Raw genomic sequence first — 27,993 nt, 5'->3', positions numbered from 1 at the left:
ATCCTAGCAAGACTTTATAAAAACCTGAATCCCAAATGAGGCCAGGTGCCAACCTATTTTTGGAAGTGTTTATTTATAATTTTCATTTAGTAAATTAAGTTTACTTTCAGGTAGAAAACATCTCATTTACATTTCATGTCAAACACAAAATACCTTAATTTGCAGTTCCAATATAGAATCAGTGTATCGGTGTTAAGCCAGATGTAGAAATTGTAGGGGAATGGGTCTAGCTTAGCGGTATTGTCATAAATTACCAGCCAGCCATTCACTTTTAAATTATTTAAAATATTGTATAGCAAACAGACGAGAACGAACTAACCAGTGTTTCAAGGGTGCAAGTTCTTCTGGCTTGAAAAAAATCATACAGTTTCAAAACAGGTGTTTTTTTCCAGGGAAGATGTTATTTGTATTTGAAAATCAGTTTCTGTTTGGCAGGTAATTCCATCATATATGCCATGTTTTATTTATGAACTCATGAAATTGCACATTTTCTGGAGACCATGTCAGTGCTACTTGCAGCTCTGATCTTCTCTGTAAAGTAAAAGGAAAAGTACGTGCTTGATGTACTTTGCTTTTTACAAGGTCAGACTATTCTAATGGAGAATGGCCAGCCACATTTTAGCTATGTTTAAAGGACAAAGGAGGGAAGCAAAGCTTGCACGTTTTTTATTGTCCTTTATCTCAAGTCTCCCTTAAATGCTCTTCCTCAAGCAACCTCACCCCCCAGCAAGGGCAGAGTCCCAGAAAGAAAGTGTCTTCCAGCTCTGCCACAGTTGCACCTTCCCAGCACCAGCAGGGACCTCAGCACCACACTGCAATCTTGCAGAAGATAAACTGCTCTACAACAACTTACCAGCTAAAGGCGGAAATCCTGCTTCCACCAGCTCTTCGTAGATATGCTTGACAGGATTCTGATGAGCCAGCGATATACCATGTAACCAGATGAGCAACATTCTGTTTCCGTGTTCCTTATAACTTTTTTTCCCTATGCAATACACAAAGCATTTGTCTGTTCCACATGCTGGAAACAGCGTATTTTGTGCTTCTACCCTTCTGAGAGTTTCAAGATGTTTTAAAACCTACTTTATACTCTTATTTCCTTATAAAGGTTAAAAAAAAAATACTAATTTTATCCTCAGGCTACTGTAAAGGGAGAAAAAAAGCTAATACATCTTAAAATTAATTTTTTCCTTTCATTTTTTCTCAACCTGTGGAAATATACCATGGAGCAGTAGTAAACAAGTACAATGCATGCTATAAAATGATTGCTTTCTCAGCACTTGAGATGTCTGAAACCAGCAACTGCTGTTTAATGGCAGCTGTGAAGACAAAGCATGAACAAGGTCTTCCTGAGTCACACGGTTCCCCAGGTCCTCACTTGCAGCATGACCCACAAGACCCTCCGTGCTGCTTACTGCTCTTGTTTTTGATTTCCAAAGATGAAGGTTACTCTAGGCCAAGAGGGAGAACAGAAGTGGCCTCTACTTCTACAGGACCACTTCCCAGGAACCAGGGACAAAGTTTGTATCCATTCATTGCTCTTTTTCATAATGTGAATAAGAGCAGTATGGCCAGCATGTATCTGTGATACTCACATTAGTTTAAAAAGCAACTCTGCCTTGTGGTTTTTATAGTTCAAATACTATGTCTAGCCATTCAGATATTGTTACCTGTCCATTGTTCTTCAATGGCTTTAATTTGTTCATCTGTGAACTTCCAGAACTGGGCTAGTTTTTTCCATTCCTGGGGTTTTAACTGGTTGTATGCTAGATTCCAAAGGGAGGAACGGATTTGTTTGGTCTGTGCACTATGATCTTGCTTGAAGGACAAGCTAAAGTCTGACCCATCATCACTACAAGCTAGATGTTCCTAAAGAAGAAAGCAGATGATAAATTTTGTAACAAAGCTGGGAACCTTTGCTTAGTGAGCCGTCAACACTGTCCTGTACAGTCATATGTAGCTACTGACAGGTGGTTTGCTCAGTGCAGGTAAAGGAACCATGTTTGGCTAGTAGAACTCTTTTGAACTCAGTCTGGATGATGCTATTAGAGTCTGAATAACAGAACAGAAACAAAGCCTTCCTGTGTCTATTGCTATACCTTACTAAGTTAAATGCAAAATAAACCACTTTCTTTGGCACATGATATACAGCAGCAAGTAACTGCAAGTACTACGCCACCACTGCAGTGCTCCTGGGCTCTGTCTACTTTATATGTCACATTTTGAACATGGCTGGGATTCAGCCACAGCTCTTAACGCTTTCCTTTTGCTCCTCAAAGTCCTAACATCTCTCTGAGAAGAGTCTAGGCACAATTGGCATGGCACTTGCTCAAGCTGTCACCACCTCTGCTCCGTCAGCTCCACTTGGCTGAAGCGGGTGCTACCAGGTCATTTGATGGCAGCATGAGCCATAGGGTTTAGTATGTGGAACCCAGTTCAGCAAAGTGTCTAAGCACCAATAAGCACGTGTGTTGAACCTGGATCTAGTCTTATTGCCTGCATAAGCAAAATCAGATAGAAACCAAAACTGCAAGCATTTTACCCTACAGATTAGAAGTGATGTTGCTACCATGTGCATGGCTCACCTGGAACAGGAGTGATGGGGTTGCTTCTTGTTTGAGCACCTCTGCAAAAGCCATGCCTATCAGTGATTTCACCCCTAGCTAAGCAGTGCCCAGGAAAAAACCTCAATCGTAATGTAGGTAAGCTCAAACTACTTTTATATTTAATTTTGTTTACTTGCTAGTCCTGTTTCAAATCAGTCTCCAAAGTGAAAAATGTCTTCAGGAAGTTGATGCAGGATTACAAAGCAGATACTAAGCAAAAAAGGAAATGGCAGCATGCCACATTTTTTAAAAGTACAAAATATAAAATACTTCATTCCAGATTAAATTCAGAAAAATACAACAGGGTTATTTCCTAACTTTATGAGAGTTGTGCAAGAAAAAAAAAGATCTTAGTTCGGTAACTAAGCATTGTCATTTATGTTTGATTCCATTTTTGTGGTGCAGACTTTATTTCATGCTTCCTGACACATGCAAGGTTTAGGTTTAGGACATTCTACAGGACAGCTTCAGAATCTCCCCAGTTCAGTGTTTCTCTTCTGAGGTTAAAACCCCTCACCTCCTCCAAAAACGAAAACAAAAACCACAAGCAAACAAAAAACCCCAGACTTATTTCTCCTCCCTTTGCAGCAGCACAGCTTCTCTTTGCTGCTAATTGTGTGTCTAGGCAATGGCTGGGTGGAACAGTAACAGCAGCCCTCAAATCCAGTCAAAAACAGCCTGGAGCCTGGGCAATGATAGGGAAGGGTTGGGTGGAAGCAGTAAATAGAAAAAAGGGCAAACAGAGAGAACAAGGCACTCACACATTGGTATCATACACTTCCTCACAGCAACATGACATTTCCTTTTTGTAACTAAAGCCTTGTCACAGATGAAAAGTCAGCTCAATGTAACAAAATGACAGTTCTTACAATTGAGTTCTTACAAAAATGGTTAAAAAATGCTGTAATTTCATATATGGTAACACCATCTGAGCATCATATTCCATAACTGTAAGATCTAAGCTGCTCCTAAAGACTGTGCTCTTAGCTTTAGGTAATGGAATGTAAACACTTATATTTCCATTTCCCAGCATCTGTGGAACTCTTGCAAAAAAACTATCTACTTAAACACCTTTTCTTCTCCTCAGGCAATTCAGTAAACAATGCCAAGAGGTTAGGAGCATTATGGGCTCACTGCTGCTGTCTAACTTGTCATGTCTTCTCTGGCAACACATGACTTCACTTCTGATTCTCCTTTAAGCCAAAAGAATCAATAACATACCTGACAACTCGAGTTGAACTGATGCAGATCAAACATGCACAACGCAAGGAGTTCGTAGAGGTGTTTTTCATTATAATTAATGTAGATATGTGATTTACCAGCACAATTCCCTCTAACATTAAGCTTCATGTATTTGGACACGCAGGGCTGGAGTGGGGCAGTAAAACCAGCTAATTTATGTGTCTGCTCTCGGGCAGGACGAGTACGCTTGCACCGCCCCCGGAGGCGCTTGGCTAACCTGTTAAACACTCCCTAGCAGGAAGCAGGCATGAGAATGACCTCACAGGTCTGTGTGGCAGCTCAGCAAGGAGACACAAGAGCTGACAGTCAAGTGAATTCCTTTTGCCCCGGTTTGCTAGCTCTGGTGCTCACAGAAGTACTTGCTCTACATAAATAAATTGTATCAGCATCTTCCTTCTTGCAGTTTTTTTGGTGGATGCTATAAGAGATGTCTTTTACTGCCTCACTAGGACCAACCTGCCGTTTATTTGAGAGTGTGGAGATTTTACACTGTATTGTGTCAAAACCCAGCAAATTTAATCAATTCTCAGGGAGCCCACATAAACCTATGGCTCCAAACAAGAAAAACTGAGCAAGCTAATACAGGACTGATTTATGGAGCATTAATATGCCTTAAAATTAATCTTCACCATCCTATGAAATACCTCCCTTTCTTCAAGTGTGTAGGTACAGCAGGTGCTTTGTGGCTTTCTACTACAACTGTCATTGGTGGAATAAATAAACTTTCTTAGAATTCTGAATGTCCCTCGTGACATGAGATGTCCTGAATTTTCAAGACCCATTTGGGCTTGGTCTGAGTTTCAAGGCGTCTCTGGGCACGGCCTCACCAGCAGCCCAGCTCCAAATATTCCTTTGAATTTAAGAGGTACTAAGCTCAGCTTTTCTTGCTCAGACACTTACTGCCTATAAAGCATGTACAGATTCATAAGTGATTCAGGATAATTAACACAGGCCAAAATAATTGTCACCTACACTTTAATACATCTGCCTCTCAGCCCTTTAGGGAGGGCCATCACTAAGCAGCCTATGTTTAAATAACTAGGGGAAAATGGTTAGAAATTCAGACAATCTGAGGTCAATCTAGGCCATGTCCTTCACACTTGTTGCCTGATTCTTTCCCGTTTCATTGATTGTATTTTATAATTAACACACATAGAACAGAGGAGGGAGCTCCTGCCAAAGCAGCTAAGCGCTTGCTAGTCAAGGAGTGATGGACACCTGTGCTCCTCCACATATTTTGCTGTACCAGAGTACACAGGTGTGGATTCAGGTCATCTGAGACCTGATGCTGATGGCACAGTTTTAATTTGGGTTAGAAACTCTCCCCACCCCTTTATTTCTGTGTGTAGAGCATGATGCAGGAAACTGGTAAGATCTACTGACAGCTTAACAGCTAGTCAGAAATAAAACTTTTATGGGGTAGAGACCTTGCTGTTCCCAGTTCTAACCCCAATTTCTCAAAGCCAGTCTCGCAACCTGCCAAAATAAACCACCTCAGGCAAAAGGCATTTCAAGATCAGAATTGGCTTTTCCCTTATAGTTCTCCTCATTGTAATGAAAGATGTATCTTACCTGTTTCATGGCATAGTACCTTTCTGCTTTAATGATCATATCTACAATAAGGGCATGATTGCTCCTTGATGCTACAGCTAGTGCAGTTTTTCCATTCTGAAAGCAGAGAGAGTGAATCAGAACATTATCTCATATGTATGATGATATGTATATCATAAAAAAAAGCAGGAGTTTCATTCACAGAGCCCTATCCCTTATTTCCAAGAAAATTTATTACTGTGGATTTATGGCTTCAAGGTAGCTACAAAGTTCTATGCTTTGTACGAGCTGTATCCCCCCAGCCCAGAGGCGGTCATTTTTCCCCCTGCACTGAACTCCCCGCTAAAGAATTTCTGGTGAGGTACAATTGCTTTCAGAAACCTCCAGCACTCGGGCTGCTCTCTACTCCATACTAGCTTGCCCTCTCCAGTAACGGCTTCCAAGTTCGTGCAAGCCCCTGTTTCAAACAGGCTGAAAACTACCACAAATACAGTCCATTGGCGTGTTATTGTTAAACTGGCATTTCAGATGGGTAGGCAGGCAAAGCTGGAAAGGGACAACTTTTAAGGGCAAAACTGCATCTTGTTATGGACGGTAAGAGAAGCTGTCTCACAGAATGAAAGGAGAGTGTGGGACTGAGTTTCTCATGACAACTGAAGTGAGCGCAACTGAAGTTGATGTTTGCCAGGTAGTACAGGCAGTCAAAGGAATTAAAAACCATTGCTTTAATTCCAGCTGCAGAAGACTGCTCAGTCTATCTGAACCTGTCTCTGCTATCAGCACTTCGATGCATGGGCACCTCTTTGGCTCTGCAGGGTTTTTTCTGCAATTGTCTATTTTCAGCAGATTTGTACTGAGTGGAATCACCTCAGATTTAAATATTCAGGGATATCAAGCTAGGCGTTCTAGAAAATTAGACCTAAAAGAAGCCACTCTCTTAATCAGAAAGTTCAGTAATTAAAATACAAGGCATTTCAACTCTCCAGCTATTTTGAAGTTCCCTAAGATATACCATTGGAGCTCTAGCTCCTGGCTCTGCTCAAGATCATTCTAGCCTGCTTTAGAAAAGCATCACATTGGAAGCCAAGGAATTTACATTTCAAAGAAGCTTTATAGCGTAGACCTACTTTGTATGTGAAGAGTCCAGAGACCACAAGAGCTTATTGGGTCCAACATCTGGAAAGATGTTCTGCATTTCACAGGGAGATGGAGGGAGTGGGAAAAGGAGGTGTTGCCAGCCTCCTGTGCTAGTGCAAACACTGCTGGATTCTTGCGTGCACATGTAGCACGGCAGTCTTGCACACAGGGAGCACTCTGTGCACTATCAATCACAACTGATGACAATTGTTTCTGCGGATTGGAGGAAGGAAGATCTCCTGAGAGACCAATCCCTGAGCTATAACAGCTTGCAACTCGTGCAGATTTAGGACATGCTCTGGAGACTGAGGAGGCTCTTATTGCCAGAGCACAGATGCCAGGAAAACTCAGCAATTGCAGCAGGCTCTCCTTTCTCCTGCCTGCTGTTCAGTAAGGATGGGAACATTTTTTGCATCTTGGCACCAACTCAGTTCAAAGAGGTCTGTACTTGCAAATGTTCCCAGCAGTAGCGTGGCCTCAGGGGTCATCCAGCAAACGGGCAAGGGAAAAACTACTCCAAGAAATAAAACCATTGCAGAAAAGTGACAGAACGTGGGCTGGCTCAGAGCCATATTCTCATAATGTGCCCAGGACTCTGTCAACACTACTGTAATACCAGGGCACTACCCAGCCCAAAGACTTGCAGGTGCTTAAGGTCAAAACAGGCAATAAGAAATAAATTTCTGTGCCTGCCCTTGGAATACAAATAAGTAGAGACAATTTTCCAATGGCTAAGGCACTGTCTAAGGAGAACAAGTTTTCAGTCCGTGTTAACCCATATGAGACTGCAGCTCTCCAGCCGCTGTAAGCATGACTCTGAAGGGGAAGGTTTAACTGCAATGTAGCATCTTACCTCAGCCTCCCAAAACACATACACTGTGTCACACACACTCAGAGTCCCGAGCCTCACACCAGGCTAGGGAAAAAAAGATGATCCTAGTCCATAAAGCTTTAGTTCTCATTGGGACAATTTTGTACATAAAAGTAACTTTTCAGAATTAGTAAAGACCTAGATTTTGCTTATGATAAACGTCAGATCTGTCCATTCAATCATACAGAAAATCAGTATAGTGGTAACAGCGTAAAACGGGGAAGCTCAGCCTTGCAGTAATTTAGGAACATTTGCGCAAACTGGATTTGGTATGCTGTCCTTTCAAAAGCACTTCCCCAGAGACTCTTTGCTTTAGTAGTTCTTCCAGCCATTGCCATTTTTGCCTTAGTCCTTCCAGGCTGAACATCAGCAACAGGATCTAAGCACCTACCTAAACGGATCTGGGACAGCTTCTCAGGGACACAGGACCATCATTTCCAGATGGCCCAAAGTACTAAAGGACAAACTCACCATCACTGCAATTAGTGAATCTGGCAGTACCCGCGCCTCTCCTGGCAGTGAACCTGGCTGCGGGTGCACAGTTACAACAGCCACAGGCTGTTTTCCACTCTGTGAGCCTAGTCCTTTTTTTCCATTAGAGGTCTCTGGCAGCAGGGTTTACCCTGCAAACAACGGAGCCTGGAATTTTTACGGCTCTTCACTAAAACCATTTCAGATCTCTGCAGGCTGCAGATGTGGCAATGTTAAAAGGAGATTTCCTTTGTAACAACTAACAGCTTTACCTGGCAACAAGTGCTTCCTGCTTCTCTGGGAAGAAGGTTATAAAACAAAAAATAAAATCACATAATACTTGCAGGTGTGAGGAAGTCAATCTACCTTATCCACAGACTTGAGATCGCAGCCTGCCTTCAGCAGCACTTCCACCAGCTCCACATTGCCAAGATCAGCTGCCAGATGTAGAGGGGTTTCCTGCCTCTGGAATTAATGACACCAAATAAATACAGAAAGCCATCCTCCCTCTGGAATTAGTGACAACAAATAAATACAGTATGCCAAACTCTCTCTTGGAAGCAGAATGTTTACAATCTGAATCTGGAGAATATTCACAAGATGGTATTGGCAAAAGAACACTGAACAGAATTAAATCAGCTAACTTTTGAGTGGCCTACCTGCCAGTTCTGTTTCAGGCAAACAAGAGAGCATGTGGGATGTTTTCCACAGGAAAACCAGGCAGGAGCTGGAAAACCAGCTGGCTCAGGGAAAAGTTGCTCTCATACCCCTCTAGTGTACTGTAACCTAATGACGTCTCTCTTTCCCTCTTAAAGCAAGGTGTTTCAGACAGAGTGCTCCATGTGACTGCCAGTCCCCACCCATACTAACCTCTTGAGTAACATTTTCCCTGCAGAAATTCATGCAAAGATAACTGGATATCTGTCATTTTTTCAGCAGTACCTTGTGCCATGTCCACAACAGGGTTTCTTAGCCAGCACTGCCACAAAGTGATAATATGTAGCGGGAGTGTACTTGCTCCATGATGGTCTCAGTGAACATTAACACGCGTGCGTGCGCATACACACACACTCACACACAAAAAGGTGGTGGGGGAAGCATGAAACAAACCCAAACCATTAACAAGCAGTACAACTAAAGCAACATTCAGCTTCAAGTCTCATCTTTGGGTCTGAAATGAGAGTTGTGTGATCTCTACACAGCTGCACCTATTGATTTATTTATCCTTCTACAGAATATTAGAATAAGAACTTCCAGTCATCTAAGGGTGCATGCAGCAGCAAATAAGATATGTTGCCATTTATGGAATTTGTTATCTTGCTCAAACAATACTAGCACAGCAAGTACCATAATACATACGCACACATGCAAAAATATAAGGAGGGAACTGCTTCTTCCTTCCTATTTTCTTGTACCCTGAGCTCAGAAGGAAAAAAAAGAACATTTCAAGCAAAATCCGCATAATCTCCTCTTTACCAGTTATGCTAATTCCCAGTCTTTCTTACATGATTTAAGGAGTTTATATCATGACTGGCATCCAAGAGGCTTTTTACTGCTGGTAGATGATTATTGATGACTGCTAAATGGAGAGGGGAATTCTTCTGCTGTTGAGGGAAAACAATAAACGATTATACTTGGGTACGGTATTGGTTCATTTGAACAAGAAAGGTTCTTGTTAAAACTGCCCTTGCAAAGGTGATAAGCTCTAGCAGAGGTTCAAGACTGCAGAAGACACACCCTGAGGTGCGGAGTTATGCCAGAGATGGTAGCCTGCTCCTGCAACACCTACAGCAGCAGGTAAACAAATACAGCCGAGAAACCTGAGAATGCTGAGTGCGCGGGGCACGTATCATAGCTGGGATGTGCTGCCTTCCCTTGGCCAACAATAGAGAGCTTAGGGTAATGTTTCTGTTCCCTCAGAAAATTGGCTTTGCCCTTAGTTGAATAGGCTGGAGACAGATTAATTCTGTATTGGGTAAAAGATGTCCAAATCTACTTTCCAGGAATAATATCTTGTCACATATTATTGCTGGAAATATTCTTCATACTAAATTGACTTGCTGTCATATTTACAAAAAACAAATTACAGCTAGAAAGAAATGATGGTTTTTTATATGAGTGATTGTTTGTTAAAATAACTGGGGCACAGATCCAACCCCCATCACGATCCAACCATTAGATTGGCAAGATCGCTTTGTATGTTGAACCTGTGAGTCATCAGTTTCTTGTTAAATACAGCTAAAGAATAATTCCATACCAGTGTCATTCCCAGGTGCCTGACACCAGTTCATTAGTGTCTTTATAAACCACAGCCATTTTTTCAGGGCTACAGAAAAATAAAGCAAGCTCTTATGCAATGCTGTACTGGAAATGTTTCCAAAATGTAAGTTACAACTTTGTGAGTGGCTTCTGTTACAGAAAGCCAATGAGAACAAGCAACACAACAGCTTGATCATTTCAAGCACATAAAAAATTGTTCTTCACTGGTAACATTACACAACAGGCCAGTGATCATGGCGCACATCACAAAGCCCACTTTCTGTTTTCATCCTGTACTGTAGAAGTGGAGCATAACTTCCTATTCACAGAAAATCTCAGACATAACAAAAACTGTAATAGCTAAATTGAGACAATATTTGAAAGTTAGGAATACCTCTTTCTTTTTAAACCCCAAAGAATGGTGGCATGCAGACTTTGAAGGCATATGCTTTGAATGCACAGGGTAAAAGCACTGAAGTGTTTATTTACCTTTTGATTACCTTATTCAAAATCAGCTACAAATGTTAACTCTTTTCCCATGGCACACAGGGAGGCCTGCATTATTGCTTAGTTCAAGCAGGGTAATGCTCAACTTCTCCTGTCACCTGGTCCTTGGCTTAGCCTGGCCACCTTCACACTGCACTGCACCAGTCTGCCCAGGCACTCACTGGGTTTGTGCCACAGGACCTTGTCTCTGTTGGTCCATACATCTTGCTAACCAACATCCATAAACCACATAATAATGTGTATAGTAAAAACATTTAAGGAACTAGACAATCTCTTCAGCTGTCTCAGTTCCCAAGGAAGGCCATAAAAGACAGGACAGACTGAATCCACATCAGGACAGTTCTACTGATACACACTCACCTCGGGTTTAGGAATCAGGTCAATGTTCTTATCAATAAGAAAAGTAACCAAGGATAGATGTCCGTTCTGAACTGCAATCTGCAAAGCACTACTATTGTTCTGAAAGAAAGGGTATAGACAGCAAAAACTTACATTTTTGTTGCTGGGAAAACAGTACTAAAGGGAGCTATCAATACAGGGTAATCTTTCATTTAAACTTGTGTTATTAGCCCTCCCCTCCAAAAAATACCCTTTGATAAAATGATATAAATTGAGGTGGACCAGCAGTTAGCATGATGTGATTTTGTAAACACTAAAGGAACTTCCTATTTTTACCACATCACAACAAACATGCTAAAACCACCAATATTCTACAGTCCTTCTCAGTCAGTCTGAAGAAAAAGATAAATCAGCATTGTCAGCTATCCTGCACCATGGACAACGACAATGCCAACATGTCTTCTAGACTTTTAGTTCAGTTTGAACTTTAACAAGCAAGTACAGTCGCATTAACAAACTTTTAGAAGTAAATCAATAGAATATTTTCACTCAATAATTCTGCTAAAACAAACAAGCTCTCGGTCTGCTGGAATCATAAACTTATTGCAGCAGGCAAGCCAAGGCCATTCAACAGATGTGAGCCAGACTGCAGTCCAGATGTGGAGAACAGGTTTGTCATCAGTTCAGTCATATACACTGCCAGAAAGGAGGATTTTCAGTTACTCTAGTTGGTTAAGTTTCTTAGTTGTATGTTTTACTACATACTGGACATACAGTAAATAAAACAGCTCCACCGCAGTACTCTGTCAAATAAATCTATGCTATATTTCTTCCAAATCGGTTTTATTCTGTTAGAAATTTCTATATTCCCAGTTCTATTTTATTAACTATTATTATAGTTATATATATTTACCATTTCATGAAAATAAGCAGAGCAAATACACTGTTAGTACACACAGAAAAGAGAAGATAAGGTCCTTCCTACAGCCCAAGATGTCCCAATACCTGTGTGCTGGAGGGTTAATGTGTACATACTTGAGTTAAAACATTGATGTCACTCCCTGCTTCCAGTAAGAGTTCAACACATTTTTCATGACCTCCTTCAACAGACAAGTAAAATGGAGTTTCTCCGTTCTAGACCAACAGAGAGAAAATGTCTGTTCCAATTTAAGCCATGTGACTATAAGGCTGTGACACAAAACAGATTAGCTTGATCAGACTCATCCAGCTCAACAGAAAAGGGGAGACAGTCTCAAGAGAGCACAACAGGAATGCTCCTAAATTAACACTTAAAAGAAATAGCAATTCACCAACACCTAAGTGACAGATAACATTTATATGGACAGATGTACAGTACAGTTTACAATACAGATAACTATTTCATAAATAGTAATCATGCTCTTTTCAAAGAAGATTGCTAGCAACCAGCACAGAAACAAAGAGTGGGTAGCAATTGCTGCCATTCAACACCAGGCAACATGGCTAGCATGTTTGCACATACCATAAGTACTAATTGCTGTCAGTCCAATGTCATGCATTTCTGACAAATTCCCAATTCTAGTGCTAGTTATAAGGAGCACTTTTAGCAGAAATAATCATGTTGCATATTTATTTCAAATCTCCTCCCCCTGAAAAAATTTTCCATGTCTCCACAGCAAGTCTTTAAAGTTACATCAGCTGCACAATGACCTAATCTCTGCTTCTGAACTCCTAAAATACAAAAAGGTTTACTGAAAATTAGTGTTTCAGCATTCACAGAAGCATCAGTAAATCCTGATTTTTGTTTGCTTAAACTCCAGCCACCATTTTCCTGGTAAACTTCACATATCTTAGTACTTTGCTTATGCTGGGGAAAGAGAAACGCATTTATCCACAGATCAGAACATCTTCAGCTGGACAGGAAGGTCACACCATGGGTCACGGCAAGGCAGAGGCACAAGCAGTACAAACTTTGTGTGCAGAAGCAACATTGTTGGACAAAGATTGGAAACACAAGGTCCTCACATTTCAAAGAAGCTTGTGTGCCTCAAAGCTTGCATAGCTGGAAATAAATTGCATAAAATCTCTCTTATTAAGGATCAGGATCTTAATCAGAACCTGATTAAGGAAGAGGAGTGACTTGGGTAGGAGCAGATGTCCTTCACTCATTTCGCCCACTGGGCCAGCAGGACAGTCCATCAACCACATGGCAGGTTCCCACAGGGGGCAACGAAGTGAATTAACTTGCCTGGCTCGTTCCAGCTCCCCACAGAAGAAGCAGAAGGCTCAAGGACCCTTTGCAAATCAGGAATGCTGAGTTGAGCGGTTAGAGTGTATCTCCTTCCTCCACCCCTACTTTAAGCCTGAAAATTAAGCTCATGAGTGCATCATCTCAGGGATACAACCTCCACAGCTAATATGCAGTTCATGAATATGCCGGCTAAGCTCACCCAGGAAAGAAAATGTGGGTAGGCATGTCTGCAGCCAGTTCTGGGCAGTCAATTGAGATCAGATGAACAGGATACAAATCCGAGACCTCTTTGCTGAGGTGCCTGCAGTGGTATGTGCTGGGTATGCATGCTGAACTGGCTCAGTGGATATCTTGAAAAGCACCAGAGATGGTAAAAAGAATGGGATCACATGGCCACAAATGGAGGACAGGAAGCAAGGTGGAGGTTAGGTCATCCTCTATTTCCTTCTACCAGTAGTTACTAAGGGCATATGAGATGGAGAGGAGGCTGTTGTGTGAGGAGCAGAGGACAGATGAAGGGACATTGAAGGAGTTAATGGACCTGCATTTGCTGGAGAAGGGACAACGAAACAGGATGCAAAGGTACATAGAAAAGCATATATATGAAGGCACATAGAAAAGCAGAACTAGTTAAGTTTACTCAATGCAATGTTTATTCCTTTAAAATGTTTTTGGGGGAGTTGATTTTTACAATCGCTAACTTTACCACTTTCAGTAATTTCTGTGTCCTTACCTGATTTATGTCATTTATTTCCTCCCACTGTTTAAGCAGGATTTCTACAACTTCACTGTGACCATTCTTGGCTGCTAGATGCAGTGCTGTGTTCCCCTCCTTGAAATCAAAATGTCAAATAAGTTACTTTAAAACCCAGAATAAAGTCAAAACATCAAGTAAAACCAACACAAAGCCTTTGGTCTTTCACATACATCTCTCTTCTGCATACAAGGAGAAGGAGGCAGATCCACACAGCATGTTCCAAGGTTAAGTTTAATCCAAAAGAGGTCTTTTTCACATGTATTCAGACATGACATTGCTGGTCTAGTTGGTTGTTTTATATGCTGAAAACTGCAGTGTATGACCAGTGAAAAGATCAAAAATTCTAACTCCTAAAGAATGAATCAGAAGAAAACTTTGCGTGCTTCTACAGGGAAGGGGACTACACCAAGCCCCCAGGATCACCTAAAGATTAATGGTCAAAACATAGTAAGTATATAGAAATTTGTAGTAGCTTTGATGCCACGTTTTGCCAATAGATGGGGTCAGCACAAAGGACACAGACACCTAGTTAAAGAAGCGAGTTGACCTTTACTTAAGTTTAAAGCAATATAACAGTTAAGTTAAATAATATAGCAAGAATAAATCAAGCCACAGTAATGCACCTAATGGCTACTGCACATGACAGACTATAGTGGTTAAGAAAGATACATCACCAATTGCCCTGATACTTTACCATCACGCAGACCCACACTCACTTGGGAGCCCCAGTTACAGTGAGGATTTGGAGAACCTTTCCTAGCAATTGGGAGGTCCTGTGCAGTGCATCCACTCGTAGGTGAGGTCTCCGAAGTCATAAGAAGGTCCAGCTTTTATGTTGATGAATAAACAAGCTCACATAATTTCAAATGTGGAAACATCTGGTTTCACTTTCCTCTTAGATCCCACCAAAGCCTGGCCAGGGCTCAGGGAGGAACCAAGGGAGTTTCCTTTATCTACTTGATTTTAACCGCTGGTTTCCAAACAAGACCATATATCTGGTTTCATATCCTTGACCACTTGCCTCTGAGCAAGGAAGGATGCACTATATCTTTGCTAATGATTATATTTTATCTAAGTTACATCTTTCGCTAAGGATCATACATATTTCACTAATGACCATGCATATTTCGCTATGATTGGATACTAACTACATATAATGTTCAGGTGGTGGGTTCATCTAGAGGTCAACTTTGGCTCAAGGCCTATTGCTCAGGCCTCAGTACATCATGCCAACATGGCAATTCCCAATCTCTTTCACCATCTGCACAATTTCTCACTAGCTAATTAAGGGGAAAAAAAACCCAATAAAAAAACCAACAACACACCAGCAAGCAAATAAAAACAAAGAGCAGGTTCAGGAAGAGCAGTGGGTTTTGAGCTAAAAGATAATGCTGGCACAAGAAACAGTACAAAACAGGCTAAAAACAAACAGAAGCTGTAAATTAGGAGAAGAATCCTAAACCTCAGAGAAATGGGAGTCCAAAAGAGCTTTTCATTCACAGCACTGGGGTGATGTGTGCTGGGCAAATGGGTGAAAATTCAAATCCCTTTTAGAAATGACGGATATGCTGTGGTTGCTTTTAGTGATCCAGCAGATGAGTTTCTGTCCTGGCTTCTTACCTGCTTACTCTGTATGATCACAGCATTTGCCTCCCATTGTTGCTGTTAGACTGCTGTTAGATATCATAGCTTCAGAGTGCTAGATGTCTGGGACAACACTGTCTTTTAACTTCTGCTGATAAACTGTTTAGCACAGCAGAGCTCTCAGTTGCACTGCAACTTTTAAACTATTACCAGAATACCAAGAAAACAGAGTCACTTCCTGGGTGCGTGCTTACATGTTTCTATAAATGCAGTGTCTGACCATTTCACAGTTTTTAATATATTTATCCTTGCAGTGCCTCACAGGTTCAGAGAAATACCAACTTGCTCACTCCACATACAGTCAAGTAAGGAGTAAGGAAATTTAAGGGCAGACTTTGAAAGCTATTTAGATACCTTAAAATGCGGTGTCAAAAGCACAGTCAGTCAATCAGATTGAAGTGTTAAAGCACTTCTGAAAAATCCCCCTAGGTGTTTATTTGTATCCTGAAGTATTTAAACACCCTGAAAAATTACTCATGCGGGACTTAGCAGTGACACACACATACACAGCTGAGCAGGGTGAAAAACTGGGAAATACAATCTCCCAGTACAGAGACTGACACCTTAATCACAAGACTTCCCCACTTCTCCCAGCAGACAGCATATGTAGTCTTGCTTTATGTGAACTACGAATACGTATGGAAAAGCCTCCTAGCAAGAAGACCAGATATCCCACTGTCTCCCCTTGATTACTGCAAAATCATTATCCTTGTATATTTGTTGGTCCAGTATTTATCACTACAAGCACTGTGACATCTGTACAGTTTATTCACAGTACTTGGTTGTGTAGTAACTACAGTGAAACAAAGTAATCTTTCATAAACACATTTTCAGTTGCACTTCTAAGAAATAGAAACATTTACCTTATCTTTTTCAGGTGTAAACAGCTTCAGAGTAATCAAATTGTTTATCATGTCAACATGGCCTTTTTCAGCTGCCAGAAGAAATGGCTTTTTACCTTTCTAGAAAACAATCATGAAAGGAACACAGTGTTTTTGAAAGTAAAAATACTTTGCTTCCAGTTACTAGGTATATGGCATGCATATGTGTATTCTGCATAAAAATTTATCTATCATATATCTAAGTAGATTAACAAAAAAGTAGATATACACAATAATAGTAAGAATATAAAAAAAGGATGCATTATTCAAGTAGGGTAAGGAAACAGATTATATGTCTTGCGTATGCTGAAGAATATATTTGCAAACTGTTCAGAAATGGTAACCACTGTGGACTGACCTCAGCCGCCTCTGCCTGCCGTCACCTCCCCAGTGGGACTGAGCATCATGTGCAGCAAAGGCAACGGGAGCAGGGAAGATGTGTCTGGAGTTCAACTGAGACAGGCGAAGAGGGAGGAAAGGTGTTTTCCCTAAGTGCTTGTCTGACTTCTTGTCTTACATGTTTCTCCATACCGAATCAGTATTGAAATTTTGTGTAACTGGCAATAAATTATAATTCATTTAATTTCCCCAAGTCAAGATTGTTTTGCCCACAACAGATGCCTCATTACACCAAAGAAGTAAACAGAAGCATACTGTACCCCATCAGGCTTGTTCAAGTCATTCAGGTGAAGATCCTGCAGAAAATAATCAACTATTTTAACACTGTTGTTCTGAGCTGCGAAGTGCAGTACGTTCATTCCTTCCTGAAAAAACATAAGCAACCCTCTAAGAATATGTTTGATTTTTTCCATTATAAATATGTTTAGAGTTGGTAAAAATTTGTCAACAAACCTCATTCTTAGCCTTTTGATCAGCACCCGCTTTAATTAATTTTCGCATTATATCTAGATTTCCAGTCCAAGCTGCTAGATGAATCACTGTCAGGCCATGCTTCAAATAAAGTGATAAAGGCAGAAATTATCACCAAAATACCTCATGCCAAACTTCTTTAAATTTCTTTGATTAATTCAGTGTATGAGTGGGTTCTGCTCTGCAGGCTCTTAGAAAATCAGTATTAACACCTGGCAGTGTGAGTGGGATCTCACTTAAATTAAGCTAAATGTCATGCATCAAGACCTAGCTAGACGTTCAGGCTGCCCCTCTTCTTGGCAGAAGGCCTGGAATCTCCAGAGAAGGACTGATCCTGTTTTAAGATGGGATGATTAAATACTACCCGAAAGTCATTCCCCCTCTCCAGAAACTACATAGATAGTTAAGTGCTGGGTGTGGTGGATGAAATTTCAGGTGACGATTTGTAATGACTGTCTTTCCATGAGTCACCATAATTTTCCAGTTAGTCTTCCTTTTAAGGTTCTCTTTTCTTCTGTCAAATTCTGTAAAAAGTTCTTCTTATAGGAAAAAAGAACACTGTTGTTAAGTTCTTATAGCCAAATGGAATAGAGATAAAGAACTTCCAGCCAGTGTCTTCTGTCATGGCCACAGATGTCTCTAGCTTCTCCATACCTCTTCCTCAATTTGTGTGTACTTTGTCCAGGTGCACCATCCTAAATCATGGCTCATTGTGCTAAGTGCTGTGTAAAAAGCATCTGGCCTAAGTGATGAGTCAAAGGAACCTAAAGGAAGCAAGGGGGATCAAGGCACTTCCTTAACCCTTCCCCAGTTTCTCCTGTGTAAATGAGGAATAAATAGGTTGACTCCCATCTCTAGTGGAGGTTTTATGCATGTTGGTATAACACTTTGGATAGCAGGATGCTTGCTGTGACAGGCACTTCAGGATTACTTCTCCCTAACTTTTCACTGAATAACACAACGTTCAGGGTGGAAGAGGCTTTTGGAGGTCACACTTCTACAGCCTCCTGCTCAAAGCCTGTCCCACTAGATCCGGTTGCTCAGGACCTTCTCCTTTCAACTTTTGAACAGCCTAAAGATCGAGAGTCCACAGACTCTCTGGAAAATCTGTTCCAGTATTTATCCACTCTGACAATGATTTTTTTTTCTCATTGTACCTAATTGGGACTTCCTGTGCTGCAATTTGTGTCCGTTGCCTCTTGTCCTATCACTGTGCACCTCTGACAAGAAGCTGTCTCTGCCTGTTCTACGTTCTCCCCTTATGCAGCTGTGGACAGCCATAAGTTCTGCCCCTTACCATTCTCCTCTCAAGACTGAGCAGATCCATCCCTCTCAGCACCTCCTCATACACCATGTGCCGCAGTCCTAACCATCCTAGGGGCTCTGCACCAGACTCACAGCAGCTTATCAATGTCTTTCCTGTACTGAGGCAGAAATTGCCCAAACTGGGCACAGCAAGGAGAAATAGCGCTGGAAAACAGTGTGGAGCGATACAGAACATGCGTCTGATGCACAGGCTACAAGAATAAAGCTGAATCTGGGCAAAATTTGTGACTGTGGCTCAAAAGTCTGCTCTGAAAAACCTTCCCAACTATGACCCAGGAGAAAAAGTAACTAGACTTGATAGCCTTATACAAGGAGAAGACTAGCCTGGTAGATGAGGGGACAGAAGTGAATGCTGATCTCAACTTTCCTAACAGTTTTGACACTACCCCCTATGACATTCTTGTAGACAAACTGTCAAAGTACAGGCGTAAACAAATGGATATGCCAAGGTGTACTGAAAGGCAGCTGTCCAGCTGGAGACCAGTCGCTAGCAATGCATGCTGGGCATTGATCTCGGGTCCAGTACTGTTTAACATCTTCATTAATGACCTGAATGATGGGGCAGAGTGCCCCATCAAATTTACAGATTATATTAAATTGGGAGAAGTGGCTCATGGACCACATTGGTGTGCTGCCATCCAGAGGGACCTCTACAGGCTGTAGAAATGGGCTAGCAAGGACCTCAAGGAATTCAACAAAGGGAAATGTGAAGTACTAGGGAAGGCACAACCCCAGGCATCAGTACTGCCTGGGGGCCAACTGCCTGGAAAACAGCTTGGCAGAGACAGACCTGGGACTTCAGGCGGACACTAAATTGGACATGTCTCACAGCAATGTGCCCTTGAGCACACAAGGAAATTGGTATCCTGGGCTGCATTAGGAAGAGCACTGCCACCTGATCAAGGGAGGTGATCCTTCCCCCTGCTCACTGGTGAGTCCACCTGCAGTACCATGCCCAGTTCTGGGCTTCCCAGTAGAGAACAGACAGGGACATACTGCACATAGTCCAGTAAAGGGACACAAAGATGATTAAGAGACATGTGAGGAGAGCCCAAGAGACCTTCGAGTGTTTAGGCAAAGAAGGTTGAGGTGGATCTTGTAATTGTTTATAAATACTTGATGGAAGAGAATAAAAATGATGCAGCCAGACTTTTCTCAATGGTGTCCAGTCACAGGGAAAGAGGCAACGGGCACATATTGAAGTACGGGAAGGTTCACTTAAACATAAGAAAAAACTTTTTTACTCTGAGGGTGATAAAGCACTGGAATAGATTGCCCAGAGAGGTTATGAAGTCTGCATCCTTGGAGATAATCAGAACACCACCGGACATAGCTCTGAGCAATCTGCTTGTCATGACCACACTCTGAGCAGAAGGCTAGATTAGGTCATCTCCAGAGGTTCCCACCTCAGCCACTCTGTGTGATTCTGTGGGGGGGCTGTTTGACAAGAAGGAGTCTGGGAGGCAAAAAAGAGGCACAAAGGTAGCAAAAAGGTGAGTTTGAGGGGGGAAAAAAAGAGGGGAGGGACAAATAAGGTATAAAATCATATGAAAAGCAAAAAAGGGAAGGATCTTGTGATGTCCACAATCTTGCCATTGTGGACTCCTGCTGACACTGGTGGAGGTGACCTGCAGACACAAGCTCCCCTGATATAGTCTCCTGCTGGTCTTCCTGTCAGGTCCACGTCTGATAAAGTTGGGATAGCAGGGCAGATAAGAAGGGGTAAATTTGTGCCTGGATATGAAATGCAGGACAGGTGACAGAATTTCAGCTTAGTAGTATAAGATTTATTTGCAGTAATGTAATTGTGTATCATTGCTAATACTGATAATAAGCAACAGTGCTTTATCACCCTCAGAGTAAAAAAGTTTTTTCTTATGTTTAAGTGAACCTTCCCGTACTTCAATATGTGCCCGTTGCCTCTTTCCCTGTGACTGGACACCATTGAGAAAAGTCTGGCTGCATCATTTTTATTCTCTTCCATCAAGTATTTATTTAATTACCCTATTAGGGTAATTAAAGGACCCACAAAATGTTTTAGTCACCTTATTGCCTCAATAAATCTGGACGATAGCCATTGAAAAATAATTTGTTATAAAGAATAATTTACTATAGTTACAGAATAAATATATTAACACTATACCCAGTGATACTCTGTAAGATATCCAGAGATCCATTTCTTACTGTTGTTATAGACGGCAATACTACTTAAAGAACACTCTCCACTTCTTGCAGAATTAGCTTATTAGCATTTATATCATAGACTAATCATTTTAGAGTACTTCATGCAGGCAACATCTTTGAGCTTGTCAGACAAAAGGGAAATGTTGCTTATAGCAGTGTAAGACTTGCTTAGGAGCTGGTAGGGTCCAGAAAGACAGCCATATTTTTTCAAAGTGGCACGTGAGGTATTCATTGACAGGGCAGATTGGGAGAACATTTCAGAGCAACTCAAGCAGCACTAACGAGGAGATAGTTACCTACACTGCAAGAACATGCCCAAATACAGGAACTGCTGGTAATTGGAACTGGCAGATCTCTCTCATCGTATTTTCATTCCAACACAATATGAAAACAAGGAAACTTTCTCTCTCCACCCCTCACAACCTGGAATTTGTGTGTCTTAATTTAAATACTGCCACATATGGTGGTTAAGGAGAAAGAAGCAAACAAAGGGGAAAAAGGTAAATGATTCATCTATTTTCATTACTCAGGTCACTGGAAACCTCCTAGTTTGAATATCCTGTTTATTAATAACATACCATGCATATGGTTTTAATATCTAAATCAAATTTTGCACTGTGGATCACCATCTGACCCAGTCAAATCAGTCACACACTGCTAAACTCTTAATATCTTGGAGGCTGCAAAGTAGCTGACAGTTTTGCATTACGCTACACACATAAAAATGGAAGGAAAGAACAGGAGGGTTCATTTTTACTTTCACCAATTGCTTTCATATGAAGTGGCCAATGATTAATACACAGCTACCACAGACAGCTTATTTGCACAAGTGGCTTCAACCACCCTTGTGCTCACTCAAGTATTCAATGTAGCCAGAGCTCTGGGCAAAGCATTTTTCTTTTAACAATGCTTTTTTCATATAAATGTGTGCAGTCTTAAGACAAACCGAAGCATTTACAGCAAGCACTTAACTTTGCAAAACTGGGAGCATAAGGCAAATATCTTTTTTTACTTTTCCCCTAAGGTGTTCCTATACTGTGTGAATCAAAACATGTAAACCAGCTTACCTGATCTGCCATATCAAGTCTAGCTTTGTGACAGAGAAGAAAATCCACTGCTGATGTATGACTTCTGGCAACAGCAAAATGGAATGCAGTGCGCTTCAGCTGAAATAAGCAAAGCTTTGGCTGTCAGGTCCATAATGCAATTCTTTTCCTTCTGCAGGTGATCAGGATTTCTGAATTCTTTATTAACAATTGTATTTGTTAAAATATATACGATTGCATATTTTTCCTTCAACAGCCATGCTTGTTCTTATCTGCATTTTTGCTCCTTCAATAAGATTTAAACATTGATCTTAAAGATTTCTTAAAGAACCAGAATGATTTCGTCACTCTGCGTAGCATCATCCCTTCACTGAAACTCACTGAAAAGTCAAAATGGGATTAAGTAATCATATACTGTCTGTCTAGAGGAAATGCATGCAGTTCAAGAAGCATCCATGTTTATTATTTTATTATATGCTTTGATTTGCAAAGCTGAGGATTAGACTTAAGCAGTTAGATTTGCTTTTGACTGTATCTCTATAATGCACTACAAGATTCCTCCCTCACGCAGTATTAGTCACCTTCCCAGACTGAGTCATTTACTATGTAAATGAAAGCTTCCACCTTGCAGTGAGTAATTTTACACAGGTGAATAGGCTCAACACTTACCAGGAACACTTGATTAATTTTTCATTAAAGTAATTAATGGTGTGAATTTAAAAGGGATTGGTTAAATTGAATTGAACTTTAGTGGAGAGAGTTTTACTTCCAGTTAAGGTGAACATAACTGGTTTTAACATAATTCACTGAGAGGTTCCATACAAAAATACGTAAGTGATTTAACCAATTAACTTTAAAAGTCAGTTTGGACTTGTTCTCTTATGCTTCTATGCACATCAGCTGACTTGCTCATGTCTAAGTTTAAATTTACTGCTATATGTGTTAGAAGCATGAAAAGGTGGGATTTATGACGTGCATTTATGCCAGAAAAAGCCTCTTGCACAGAAATAGTTCTACCAACAAAACTTACCTTTGGCAGCCTGGCTTATTTGGCTTGGGAGTACAAAGGTAGGGATGATCAATATGAACAAAAGAATGGTTTTGCCAGTATAAGCTACATCCCCACTAGAAGGATTAATCAATGCACAACACATGTATCTATGCTAGTAAATTCCTTATACTATTATACTATATGTCTGATCTAAGTATGACAGTAAAAATTCAAACTGCTGGACTGGAAAAGTATTTAGTTTAATTTCCTGAATTCTGGAAATAATAAGGAAGCAAGAATTATTCTTAAGTCAGATGACAACACTCTCATTGTTCAAGAGAAATTTACTCAAAAGAAATTTTTGTCTCCCTATCTTTTTCAAAAACAAACCAAGGAATATACCTGTACTATCTCAAGTCCACGGTGGGGAAAAAGCCAGATGTAAGCATGGGAAGCAAGGTTTTTTTTAGAACCATGATTAAGTAACATCAGATGTTCATGGGTAGATGATTCATATGTAGCCACTGAAGGCAAACTGCTCTCCACAATACCTAGATTAACACCACAACCGCTCCATTGCTGTTGAAGCAACCTTCACGTGGAACACAGCACTGTATTTTGTTACTGTGTATTACACATCCTCAGATTTTAGGCCTAGATTTGATGTCAGCTTAAGATGCATTTTGATCTATCAAGGGTAAACCTGAACTCCGATCTCAGCCTGGTGCCAGAAGATGTGGTAGAAAGCTCCTGTGGTTCCACACAAACCGAATGGTAACACTTCACCCTTTAAATCTGTAATGCTAGCAGTGTAAATTCATTCTCAAAGTGACTGTGAGGTTAAGTCCTCCTATACGGAAAGATGGGGAACTTAAGAAATTAGTCACCCAAGATCACAGAGCAAATATTAGAGCAGGGACAATTCAGTAGTCCTTAGTTCCCAATATGATGGACAGACTAGTGGCTAAATGCAAAGACCAAGACCTGCAAGTTATGTTGCACAAATCCCACAGTCCATACTGGATGTGTGAAATGTTTCTTAATCATGTCCTAGAAGGGACTCCCCACAGCCTCACCACCTTGCAGCTGACGGGGCTAACATACTGGGATTCCACCATGCAAGCCCCCGAGGAGTCCCATTTCAGATCAATGATCTGTCAGATGCTTCATACTCACAGAATCTACAGCATTTATATTAACGTTCTTTTTAAACAGCTTTTCCATGGTTTCCAAATTGTTCATTTTAGCAGCATATTGAAATTCTCTCTCATCTGGCAATACTGTGGAAAAATGTGATGAAAAAATTGTATTACTAAAAAAATAGCCATAACCAACTTAAAGGATGACGATACTGTTCTTACTTTCTGTTATTTGTCCTGAATTCACATGTTATGAGAATCAATTCCTTCTCATCATAGAACTGTTACAGGATTACATTTTTCTCCACTAGAGACATTGGCTGACATTTCTAGTTTCAACTTTTAAGCGCAAATGGAGGCAGACTTTTCACAGCGGGGAATACCCCTACTTGCAATGCTCACATGAACAAGGGTTCATTTATGAAAATTTCACTATCTAAATGGGTCCCAAAGTATTTTATAGGCATAGCAGTGAATGGTACAAACTGCAGTCTTTATTTCCTATTCTTTGAAAAGTTGCTCTGTTTTAAAACAGAACACACTACCAAAAAACATAAAAATGTATAGCAGTAACCAAATGGTATGACCATTAATTTGGGACCTTCCTTAAATATCTCAACCCAGTAATTAGCATCTGTTTGGTGAACTGAAGTAGCTGCTGTACGCAGTAATTTTCAAAAGTAAAATCCCAGTGTCTGGTGTTTTAGCTAACTTAGAGGTCAGAGTTATTTCTCTACCATAACATTTAATTAATCACTTAAAGAAATTAGTGTAACAGTTAAATCAGTTGCAAAAATATTATTAGATATTTTAATTTCCTAGCCTATCATACTTCAAAAATTAATCACTTAGGTATCTTCTGTCTAGAATATTTTGGCCTGAAAAGCCACTTGTCCAATGATATCACCAAAGCGGACAGCATTCTCTGTGCTGAACAAGAAACTGCAGCAAGCATCTGCTCCTTAGAGGCCTGTCATGCAAGTTGATCCTATTGCATTACATTTAAGTTCATTAACACATAATGAGAATACAGCCTGAAGCAGTATGGCTGCAGAGCATACTAAGAAAAATCAGTATGGGATTCACTTAATCGCATTTTACATATTACCCATTATTACAATCTCAGTGGGAGTAATCACAGTTGTACTGTACAAATTAAGATAGAAATGGAACTGAACACTTGCAAAGCAGTTTCTAGTTTTGCTATGATATTATCCAAGCACCTCAAACTACAGAAGCATCCTCCCACAATTATCTGAAAATGACACGATACGATTTGCTTGTTTTACAACATGGGGGCACAGCCAAAAAACCCCCAAAACCAAAACCAAAGCAGTTGCAAATAAAAATACATCTGTGACAAGGAGTGTGGCTGACAGCTAAATCTGTTGCGAACAGGGATCTTTCCAGAATAAATGCCTCACTCATAGTTTTCATAGTCCACACCCTAAGGAAGTATCTAGCAGAGCTCTTCCCGCTACTTTGATTTCAAACACGGTAAACCCATGGCTGCAGGATATCTTGCTCAAGGCAAACGTGTGGCAAGCGTGGTAACAAAACATAGGGCACCGGTCAGCTGCAATTAGGCCACATTCATTCCTACTGACTGCTGATGAACACTCACACATGCATCCTACCCGAGGATGCAAAGATAAATGCTGTTGCATCTCAGGACATTCAGGACCAATCCCAAAAATTTATTTGCACTGCATTCAAGGAACAAGAGAAAATGATGTTTCTTTACTGCATCTGCATCGGCAAGGACAGTTTTGTTGTAGTTCTGACAATAAATACATGCTCTTTTCTCTCCTGCCCAGAAGTCATGAATTGGCTGTATGCTGTTAAAAAAACATCTGTTACTCTGGGCATGATGTTCCTTACAAATCTCTCTCTCTTAACACCTCTTAATTCAGGAGTTAAGAACAGCGGCAATCCAGATATACTGAGGGACTGACTTGCTGCACAACCTTTCACTGCTCTTGCAAAATGTTTTTTTCATACATGACATTACAGGATATAGAGCTGTCAGACTACAGATTTATGGAAGCTTTCTATCCAAGCTGGGGTGTCCAGGATCTGGCACTCCTGGCATTATTAGCAGTCACTCTACTTTCACGTAACAGCAGCAAATGATTACAAATTCGTTGCTGTCAGGTTTTTTTGGGGGGTTATTTTCTTTGGTTTCATACAAAATGTCTGGCTTATTGATCTGCAGGCTGTATCATAACTATATAATTATAAAATAGTTATATTCAATTTTTCTTTTGAGCTAACTAGAAGTAGTAATTTTATCACTTATTTCCTTTGTAGAGAGCCCTGTCTGTAGTGTATTGAACATTTCAACATTTCTCTTTCTTTTGGAAGGGCAAGGAAGTAAAAGGATGCAAAGTAAACCACTTTGTTGACCTGAAAACAGAAAGTCTTCCTCAACAGAAACTCAAGCTTTGAGGTACCTTCAATTTTTCTTTCCTCATATTTACACCTTATTTTAGTGCCCTCAGTCTGCCTTTCAGTGAAACCACAAGTAACAGTGACTTCCAAAGAAGTAAGGAAGTGTACCAGAGGTTTCAGTACTCATAGCCGACGGAAATCTTTCCACCTCCCTCCCATCCTTATTTCTAATTTCCTGTCGTGGCATCCCCAAGATGGAATCTGTTATTGCCTCAAAAAACACATGGAAAAATACCAGGAATTTGAATTGAATGAAGAGTTACAAGGAGATAAAATACAGAAATAATAAAAATATTCAGATTCAAATGACAACAATTTTTTTTGTTTCTACTCTATTGTTTCTAAAAATCAAATCATGTATTTAAAGGTTTGGTAACATTTTCAGTGTTTTCCCTACACTTCTTGTTTGTTACTGGAAATACAATGACTAGGGAGAAGTAGGTATTTTGTTAAGTCATAAGAATGTTTTTCTAAGATAACAATTTTCCAATTCAAAGAATGGGAAAAACTACCTATTGAGTCCCACCGTGTTATCTTATTAGTTTATCTGCCCTCTTTGCCAGCCTGGAAGCGGGGCCCAGGGGAATGGCTCCTGGCTGTCACGCTGCAATCACAGGACAGGGCCGTGGCAGGGTTTAACAGTCATCGCTCAGTTTCCACAAACAACCCGCTCCCACTAATTGCAGCCCATGCCAGAGCAGGCTGCTCTTTCACAGACCAGTTTGTGGGATGAAAGTTGGAGATCGCTTCACTGGCAGTCACGCTGCTGAGCACCAGCAGGCCAGCAGGTCTGCCGATTTCTGGGTGCCCCCCCGAGACTGGGGGGAGCCCGCATCGGTTGTGAAGCTGTTGGAAGGCTCTTAGCCCCAGGGACGTGGGATGCCAGCGAAGCCCCTGGGACGGCTTCAGGGGTGAAGTTAGAGCAGGGCGCTGGGCAGCCTGCAGGACCTGTGCCCTGGAAGACAGACATGCCAAACCCCACCTCCCAACCCCACATCCACATCTTTGACGATGTCTTCCGCTACACATAAAGCGGCTCATGCTTAAACCTCCTCCTTTTCTCCTCACACCATTCATTTTGGTCTTTGGTTGAGGCAAAAAGGGGGTTTACATGCGCCCCACCATCCAGGCAGCCCCGACAGGGCCTGGCACGCCACCCGCAGCAAGGGGCCCAAGGCCGCCAGCAGCCCGCTGGGCTCTCGCCTCTGACCCCCCTGCACTCACGGCTGTCGTGGCTGGCTTCGTGGCTGGCCGCTGCAGCTCCCCGCGCAGCATCCTCCCGGGCGCGGAGCAGGTGGCTCAGCCCCTTCATCGCTGCCCTGGCTCCTCTTCCTCCTCACCCAAGGGAAGGGGCCCCCGCCGGGGCCAGGAGGGAGGTGCCCCGCGCTGGCCCTGACAAACCGGTTGGCGTTGGCGGGGCTGAGCTGGCCGGGCGCACCCAGGCAGGCCCAGCACACCCTGCAGGCACCCAGCAGCACCCCCCCAGCACTC

The 27,993-nt window shown here is 41.3% G+C and overlaps 1 protein-coding gene across 2 annotated transcripts; it reads right to left on the bottom strand.

Moving 5' to 3' along the window:
• Positions 1–54: 54 nt before the first annotated feature.
• Positions 55–27,896, bottom strand: ANKDD1B (ankyrin repeat and death domain containing 1B). Of its 2 annotated transcripts, XM_056324904.1 has the most exons (15): positions 27,727–27,896; positions 24,089–24,192; positions 21,943–22,041; positions 17,348–17,446; positions 17,155–17,259; positions 16,478–16,576; positions 13,947–14,045; positions 12,019–12,117; positions 11,005–11,103; positions 9,384–9,482; positions 8,245–8,343; positions 5,421–5,516; positions 1,671–1,869; positions 854–985; positions 55–531 (listed from the first exon to the last, which is right to left on the bottom strand). In XM_056324904.1, exons 1-15 carry the CDS (start codon positions 27,812–27,814, stop codon positions 473–475), a joined length of 1,575 nt encoding a protein of 524 aa, XP_056180879.1. In that variant the 5' UTR covers positions 27,815–27,896; the 3' UTR covers positions 55–472. The 2 variants fall into 2 exon arrangements, with proteins under 2 accessions (XP_056180879.1, XP_056180880.1); XM_056324905.1 differs by lacking the exon at positions 24,089–24,192 and having other exon boundaries at positions 27,727–27,877.
• Positions 27,897–27,993: the final 97 nt, after the last annotated feature.

The sequence above is a fragment of the Falco biarmicus genome, chromosome Z, assembly GCF_023638135.1.
Source record: "Falco biarmicus isolate bFalBia1 chromosome Z, bFalBia1.pri, whole genome shotgun sequence".
Taxonomy (NCBI): Eukaryota; Metazoa; Chordata; class Aves; order Falconiformes; family Falconidae; genus Falco; species Falco biarmicus.
This window is presented reverse-complemented; position numbering and strand designations above follow the sequence as displayed.

Coding starts and splice junctions, on each gene's coding strand:
- ANKDD1B (XM_056324904.1), bottom strand. CDS start 27,814: ATGAAGGGGCTGAGCCACCTGCTCCGCGCCCGGGAGGATGCTGCGCGG. Junction 9,483..11,004: donor ACCTGATTCCTAAACCCGAG/GTGAGTGTGTAT, acceptor TTCCCTCAACAG/CAGAAGAATTCCCCTCTCCA. Junction 532..853: donor AGGATTTCCGCCTTTAGCTG/GTAAGTTGTTGT, acceptor TTTACTTTACAG/AGAAGATCAGAGCTGCAAGT.